This window comes from Phytophthora infestans, genomic scaffold (genome assembly GCF_000142945.1).
Source record: "Phytophthora infestans T30-4 supercont1.92 genomic scaffold, whole genome shotgun sequence".
Taxonomy (NCBI): Eukaryota; Oomycota; class Peronosporomycetes; order Peronosporales; family Peronosporaceae; genus Phytophthora; species Phytophthora infestans.
Genome location: NW_003303667.1, coordinates 313991 through 322700, shown reverse-complemented (window position 1 = coordinate 322700; position 8710 = coordinate 313991). Strand labels below are relative to the sequence as shown.

The window sequence follows — 8710 nt, the reverse complement described above, 5'->3', positions numbered from 1 at the left end:
AGTTTTGTCCTGAGCAAATTTTTATTTTAGCCAATCACATTTCTTCATTTAAGAATTATGTCCGCAGCTAAAAATACTCTCACAACCAGTTAATTACGAGACTGTTCCTGCCACACATTTGACTTTGTCACATGCCGAACACACCATGGGGAGGCCACGCTCATCTGGAACAGGCAGAAGGCCAAAGAGGTTTACTCGTATTGCTGTAGACTATGCTCACAAGCGTACCATACTACAATATCTGGAATCTAAGCATACTGTGAGTAAAGCAATAGCTCACTTCTTTCCGCCCTTATCTAGCTCAGACAGAAAGCGCAAGCAAAAACAGATATCGAAGTGGAAAAAGCAGGCAGCGCAGATACAAGCCGTTTGCGAAGGTGGACATGGCCATCACAAGAATCTTCGGTGTAGTGGACAAGGAACGATACTTTCCAGTGGGGCTGAGAGTGCTATTGTTGCGTGGAATGAGCTTAGTCATGACGCCACCGGCTGTCTCCAGGCCCAGCGACAACGGCGCGACGTCCAGTAGCAACAGGTCCTGCAGCTTCGAAGACGACTCGTTGCCACTCAGAATCGCAGCCTGCACGGTGGCGCCGTACGCGACGGCTTCGTCCGGGTTGATGGACTTGAACAGCTCCTTCCCGTTGAACAAATCCTTCAGCAACTGCTGCACCTTCGAACGCGTCGAGCCTCCGACCAATACGATCTCGTTCACCTGGTTCTTGGACAGTTTAGAGTCTCGTAAAACCTGCGCAACAGGATCTGTGGTCTTGCGGAAATAATCGCTGCACAAGTCTTCGAACCGCGCACGCGTGATGGTCGAGTTGAAGTCCACGCCGTCAAACAGCGAGTCGATCTCGATGTACGCCTGCGCCGAAGTGGACAACGTCCGCTTGGCGCGCTCGCACGCCGTACGAAGACGACGCAGAGCTCGCTGGTTCGACGTCATATCCTTGCGGTGCTTACGCTTGAACTCGGTCACGAAGAACTCGACCAGACGGTTGTCGAAGTCTTCACCGCCCAAGTGCGTGTCACCCGCCGTCGCCTTGACCTCGAAGATCCCGTCTTCAATAGTTAGCAGTGAGACGTCGAACGTGCCGCTTTCGAGATCGAAGATCAGCACGTTGTGCTCGCCTCCTTTCTTGTCGAGCCCATAGGCGATCGCAGCAGCCGTCGGCTCATTAATGATACGCAGCACGTTCAAACCAGCAATAGCTCCAGCATATATAGTCGCCTGACGCTGCGAGTCGTTGAAGTAGGCCGGGACCGTCACCTCGGATGCTCAACAAACTATTCCGGTTAGCTGCTGGATGTGGCAGTTGGTTTGATCACGAGAATACTGGACGCGGGTTCGAATTCCGCCGTGTCCACTTTTTTATTGGCTAAAATAAACAACTTAAGTATCAGTGAATTTACTTAAATCTTAAGTTTTAGCTACTAATTTTGTGTAGCAACCCAAAACCTACAACAAGCTGCGCACACGGCCGTTCGCTTAGGACAGGGGGAAACCGGTACGATAAGCTTACGTTTGGTGGCCTTTTGCTCATAATAATACATGTAAAAAAAATATACTTTGAAGTACATGATAATACATGCTAGCCCGGTACATTTACTTTGAGATGGTACCGTAAGTTAAGTTCCGTAACACACCGCTGTCGTGAGACCACGATGTTTGCGATGTTCAGATGTTTAATGATAAAACTTTTGATCTGCATGTGCCAAGGTGATGACGGATGTAAAGGTTAAATTTTTAGACCCCTTCAGCGGCTGAAGTAGCAGACCGTGCACTACATAATACCGGTACTGTCAGTTCAACTTGTGCTCTTAAGCTTCTCTGGTCGGGCCTTTTTAATAATCGTACAAATGCGCAAAGGCTGTAATTCTAGTTTATAGGATTAAACTCACAATTAGGCTCGTCACGGAAAACTATTATAACAATACCGAAGAATAGCCACCAACGAAATATTGCAATGATTGAGCATTTTTATAAATGAGTAAAAAAAGTAACTACGCGAGCGAACGTATCCAGTTGGCTGTCAAGACTTAATAATTGTGCTGCATATACTACCTTGTACGAGTTGCCAGGCGTCGGATGCGAACTGTCGTCACTCAAACTTCAGTTGCAACTAAAGACACTAACTTTTTGGTCAAGGAAAAAGGAAGGTTGGCAGCGTCGCCAATGCATGAAGAAGCTTAGCGTGATTTCACTGACCAAAGCTGACACTGTACTTCACAGTGTTGTGGTTAAGTAGTATTATAGTTTGTGGCTTTATATGGAAGATTCATGACTACATTACCCAAATCCATTCAATTCATACATGGCTCTACTTATCAGCAGCTGTGAAGATTGTTTAAATGTAGTGTTGTAAGCATATTGTATGGCATTCTAAGGGTAGCTCAGGGTTGGTTGAGTAAGAATAACGCTGGTTTCAATCAAAAACTGGTCTTCGATTGGACGTAGTTATTGAGCCAATTACACGTTTGCTGCTCAGCACGTAATCGCTGTGTGTACTGGCGCTTGAATCGAACTACACGCTGAAGTACGAGAGACGTTCGATCTAATAATTTGGCGAGAGTATATGGATATGTACTCTAGCTGGGGTTTTCTTCTAAAGAAAATCCAGTAGTGGTAATTCGTCTGTGACGGTCGGTAGTACACTTACTTTGTAAAGCTTAGCTAGGCGCTGCAGCATTCCGTATGGAATGGCGTGCTTGAAGTTGGCCTCGTATAGAGTAACCAATGCGGACTTCCTGGACTGCCAGGATGGCAGGTAAGGACGTAGGAATCGATCAGTATCAAATAAGCCCTCCAACGACCAATACACGTTGTCGTTAGTGGGAGTTCAAGCTTTCAATCGACTGTCATGATGCTGTAAACCATCACATCGTCCCGGTGAATAAGCTTGAAGTAAACTGTATTCTTCGAATATAGTACATGTACTTCATATATACTTGAAGTATACAGTACAAGTAGCACCTGTAAGATGGACAGTACACTCGTCGTCATCTTGACATTGTAGTTTTATCATCAAGCATCCGAGTAGTGTAAACATCGTGGTTTTCAGTACATCCAGTGTGTACACCATTTACCGATCTTTTACGATTAAAGTAATATTCTTATCACCGGCCTTAAAAAATCCATACTGCCGATAGTACATCAACAGTTTTTACGAGCTGCATGGTCCTGTATAACGACGGCATATTGTAGTACCGATAGTATCTACTTTCGTATCCGAATTCGGTTGTTCAGTGCACAACCGAATTATTTTAGGACTCAAGTTGGGAGGGTTCTGTCGCACGAACAAGATCCTATTGCGGCCTCGATCTTGATTTCAGATTCTGTACTAGTATTAACGTATGAAGCAACACGATAGCAATCCGTTAAAAATGTTTAAATGGGAAGCAAGTCGGCCGACCCAATAAGAATCATACATATAATAGTAGGATATCTGAGCCAGACAAATCATCTACTTCCTCCGTCCGAAAATATAAGACCAGCGCCACACATAACACTGTCCGAAAATATAAGACTAAGTTCGGTTCGTATCAGCCGAACTTAGCAGATTTATTGCCTTCTGATAGATTCTGTCACTACAAGCTAGGGACTGCGGGAGAAGACCACGGCTATCCGTCAACGTGGCTTTCGAAAGATGGGGGATGGCGTACTTGTTGCTTCCGTCAACGTCCATAGAAGCCATCAGCACAGATTGTAGAGAAACGAAAACTCTATCTAGAGCGCTGTAATGAAGCTGCTTGAAGGCTTCGTTGACATTGTTGACCAGATCTTCGATAGTTTTAGCCTTCTTCTTGTGCTGGAGCGACTGTATGGAGCTAAAAAAACCGAGGTCGACAGCATTAAAATCCGGTGAATTAGCAGGTTGTGGCTGAAGGCGCATCCTTCACCCGCCCTCCGCACATGCCGCAAGTACAGCAGGATCATCCGCAGCCACATGGGGTTTTGCGTTGTCGTGCTGCAAGATGACTCGCTTGCCCGAAGGCCAAAGGGCCTTAATGCAGGGAATGACCGACCGGCAAAGACACTGCCGATAGATGTCACGAGTCACTGCGTATGTCTTCAGTTCCAACGTCCCCGCAGGCCGATTCTTGCTTGAACGCTCGGCCGGTTCGTAGATAGCAAATGACCACAAGCCAATTTTCCCATCCCACACTTTATGTTGCCTAGGATCCCAACGTGGGCGAGCCACAGCAACAAGAAACATAACATTAAAGATATAATTCTTGTTCTTGACCGTCGTATGGGGATCCTCCTCGTGTTCAGCCAAATAGAAGCGCTGCTTCTCCTTAGCTAGATAAAACCACTTTTCATCCAGGTGCACATACTCCATCATATTGTCGATCTGCAGCCCATGTCTTCCCGTCTTCTGAACAAATCCAGAGGCAAACCGAACTCGAGCAACTCTCTGCTCGTCACTTAGCATCGGTTTCAGGCATGCTGTGTGGCATCTGAACACCCCCGAGAGAAAATAGTCATGCAGAGTAGATTTAGACATACCGAAGGAGTCAGCTAAAGTACGAATGTTGGTTCTGTCTTCAAGCGGCGTAAGTGTGATGGCGTGGTTGAGGTCGAGGCGGAACTCCTCCGTTAGCCTTGACTTGCGGCCGCTTTTCCCCTTTCTGCCGCTGGAGTAGTTGATAGATTTGCCTTCATGAATATCCTGGGCCACTCGCTGCCACAGCCGCGCGATCTGGCGCTCGCAACAGCTAAAACGGACTGCACAGGCGGCGAACTCTGCTTTGGGCGGCTGCAAGTTTACGCTTGAGCGCAGAAGAGCTGCGACGACTTGAGCACGCTCTTCTGACGTGAGGTTCTTCCTTTTACAGCGCGCGCCGTCGGTGTTAGAGCTCATCTGGACTTGTTGCGAAGAATAAAAGGAAAAATGAAGAATGTGGCTGTTTTGGTAGCTCGTCAACCACTCATTCAAAATGCGAGCGAAAAGCACCAGAAGAGCCGCCGTGCTTTGACGCATGTTTTAGACCAATCAGACACCAATAAAACGCGCTTTTGACGCTAAAACGATTTTAACTCTAAAACATGCCTTATATTTTCGGACGGAGGAAGTAGGATGAACTCTACGTAGGTTTGTTCCTCACGCTTCATGTTTTTACACAAGTAGGCGAATAGTAATTAACAATATAAGTCGATGCCTGTCATCTGGCATTTAGTTTAAGATAGGAGCTCCCCCCTAAGAGACATTCCATCGCTCAGCACAATAAGACCAGATATATTACGCTGCGTAACATGTACGTCCTTAGTACCGATGCGCTTTCCGCGGTGTCACACCTGCCCCATCATACAATGACTCCAACCAGCTTTCATGTACATATGATTTATAGCGAAGGTATACACTTAAAAAAATGGCCCATATTTCGAATGTGACTAAACAACCAAATCTTAAACATGTATTGCATCGCACTAAATTGTCGTGCCTGTCACGCTTTTCCGGAGAAATCATTGGACAAAATTATTCTAAAATGCCTACTGGCTGCCGAGCGCAGCGAAGGTGGTCTTGATTGGCCTAAAAGCTGTCGAATGCAGCGAGGCGGCACCTTCTGAACCCCGCGGGCCTATGGGCCCGCCATAGCCACAATCTGCCAACCTACCATGCGAGTAGTGAAGCGAGCCCGTGGCGAGCGGAATCGAGGCAAAACACAAGGAACGACATTCATTCTTACCCGCCGAGTAGCGGCGGTGCTCGGCTAGTTATTTACAGCACTACTGGTCATGCTATAGTAGTTGGTATTATTTTTCAGTATTAGTGATGTATCGTTAGCACCAAACTAACCTCCACCTTTTCGAGTAATTTGTTTTGGGTAGAGGCTACATGTCAATGAACACAGAGCTCAATATCACATACAAATATCAAATTTCGGTAGTTCTACACCAGTACATAACTTGCACACTTCTGCAACAACCTCTTTCGTTCTTAACAATCGTCAAGAAACATGCGTCTGATTCACCACTGGTTGTTTGCGGAACTCTCCACGATAGCAGCTACGGCCTCCCAGCTGTGGCTGAGATGCCAAGGGTACTGTACGCTTAAAGACTCGGTTGTGTACATGTAGTCATTCATACTAAATTAACAGTGAACGGTGAAGGGAATGACGAGCGGGTCGTGCCTGACATATAAAGGGGTGATATGTGTCGTCGGAGGCATCAAGGTACTGCACAAGGGGTATGTGGACGACTGTCCTACCGCAAAGCCACGGGCGCCGTAGGCAGTTTGATAAGCAACAGGGTCCGCAGGAGGATATGATGTGCGATACTACTTTGCGATTATATCAAGGCAGCTTGAATATCGCTCCGGTCACCAAATCAAAGCTCGTGGCGTCGTGGAACTGAATATGATGTTGGGAACAGTCGAAAAAAAAGTTCCGTTCGCTATCACGAACCATCTACGTGTCGACGCTATCTTAGGGGCGGATGTCCTGAAGCGTTTCCGAGCTGTGATTGACCTGGAAGCCAGGACGATGTTGTTGAAGCCACGGGAGGGGGGGGGGTACAGGAGTCGAGGAGTCATATGCAACTTGCGTCGTCTCAGAAGTAGTATAGGACCGGGTTGCCAGGATTTAATGCGATCGCGAGTCAGGGAGACGTTAGCAACGGCTTAGCCGTTCTCGTGGAAGACGCCCCGGCCTGGATAATCCTTTGCGAACCGCAAGGACGTTATCCACGGTGCGTAGTGGACAAGTGGAGGTTGAAATCGGAAATGCCTCAGCAGAGGAGGTCACTGTCGAGAAATAGACAGTAGTGGCGATGGTAGCCGTGGTTCCTGTGTCGGCTTATAAAGCGTCGGATCATGGGTCGTCAACTGTGCGTGCAGTGCATCGAGTGATCGCTTCGGCTAGCGAGGAGCAATTAGCACATCGTCATGAGGAACATAGACAGATGGAGACAGCTTTCCAAGCGAGTAAGACACAAGCGTGTGGAGCTAATTTCAGCGATTCCTCCTTGGGTAAGAACAAAGCTCTCTATTTTTGGGTATGCCATGGCAGCTGAAGGGTCTTTTTGTGAAGATGGCGAAGCATCCGGGGAGGACAGACCTCTTCAAGATCCGCATCGATTTGGGAACTCTTGCTCCTATTCAGTAGCGGTGTTATAGGGTGTCTAGTGCGGAAGACGACGTGATGGAAGCGGAGCTGCAGCAGTAATTAGAGCTAAATCTGATCCGACCGTCTACGTCTCCTTGGCCAAGTCCTGTATTAATGATACAGAAGCCGGATGGGGGAGGCCGCTTTTGGTTTGATTACCGAACGTTAAAAGCTGTCACTGTCAAGGACTATCGGATGCCGCTGATTGATGATATATCGGACGTACTGGGGAGCATCAAGCTATTCGCTACGGTGGATATCGCATTGCGGTACTGGAACGTACCCATATATCCCGACAGCGTAGCGACGACGGCACTTACCAGCATATTTCGGCTAAATTAGTAGCTCGTCATTCTACTCTGTAACGTGGTGCCGGTGGTCGAGCTTCTAATGGAGAGTATACTGATGGATCTGAAGTGGCGGACATGTCTAATTTACCTGGGCGGCTGTGTGGTGTTTAGAGCGAATTTATCTACTCATCTGATCAGAGTGCGTCCAGTTCTGAAACACTTGAAGGCGGCGGGATTTAAGCCAAAGATGAAGATGTGCAATCAGATGGTGTATTGAGGCTACATTGGGACGCTCTTAAAAACTATGTCTACCCCGGAGAAGGTAGAGTCGGTGATGAGCGTCGCCATCTCACGTTAAGGGCGTTCTTAGGACTGACCAGCTACTTTCGATGATACATACCGGGGTTCGCATCGATAGCGGCTACGTTGGAACCTTAGAACCCGAAGGATTTATCTTTTGGTTGGAACGACGACTGCGAGGGTACGCTCTCACAATTAAAGCGAGCGTTGGTATTCTGATCTACACAGACTTTACGAAAATGGTTTAAACTTTGCGTGGATTTGTCTCACCTAGCGGTGGGCGTATGTTTAATGTAATCGGTCGACGGGTGTGACTGAGTGGCAGCCTAGCCGGTGCCTTCAGGTTCGCAGCAGAACTGGATCAACAAGACAAGTGGGGTTACACAAACGAATGTTGGGGGGGGGGGTTGGGCCACAAGGAAATTCCGATGCTACCTAGATCACGGAGAGCTCGACCTGTTCACGGATCACCAGGCTTTCACGTGGAACTTCGGCGAAAACACGCGCACCAGAAACGCAGCACTGGGGCGATAAAACTCACTTATCTCCAAATCATGATCTACCCTAGTCCTGAAACACCAATGAGACTGCGCGAGACATAATGATACTAATCAGCCATTTGGAGTTATCGAGATATTCGCGTCTAAAGATCGCCCACGTGTTTTCGCACTTTATCGAGTAGCTGAAAAAACAAGCGTCAAAGTTTTTCAGAAATTTGAAGCAGGTGTATCATTCCCGAACAGCGCACTCCAGCCTCGAGAATGCAGTGCCCCGAGACCGAAAGCAACACGACGGCACCCGCTCCTGCCGTCGCTGTTCCAGTGCCGCCCCCTGCTCCCCCTGTTCTGGTCAATGCGGGAGAGCACGACCCCCACCGTGCCACGAAGCAACCAGCCGACACCAGGGCGCACACAAACACGGCCACCGCCGACCTAACAAGTATCGCTCAACCTACTGCTCCTCGTGTCGCTTTGCCCTCCGCTACAGTACCCCAGCAGGAAGGGTCGCCT

The 8710-nt window shown here is 48.0% G+C and overlaps 1 protein-coding gene across 1 annotated transcript; it reads left to right on the top strand.

Annotated features, from left to right (window-relative positions):
- Positions 1-476: 476 nt before the first annotated feature.
- Positions 477-1157, top strand: PITG_18939 (uncharacterized protein; the record flags this gene model as incomplete). Its single annotated transcript, XM_002996998.1, has 2 exons — positions 477-683; positions 795-1157. 2 exons carry the CDS (start codon positions 477-479, stop codon positions 1155-1157), a joined length of 570 nt encoding a protein of 189 aa, XP_002997044.1.
- Between the last annotated feature and the right edge of the window lie 7553 nt (positions 1158-8710).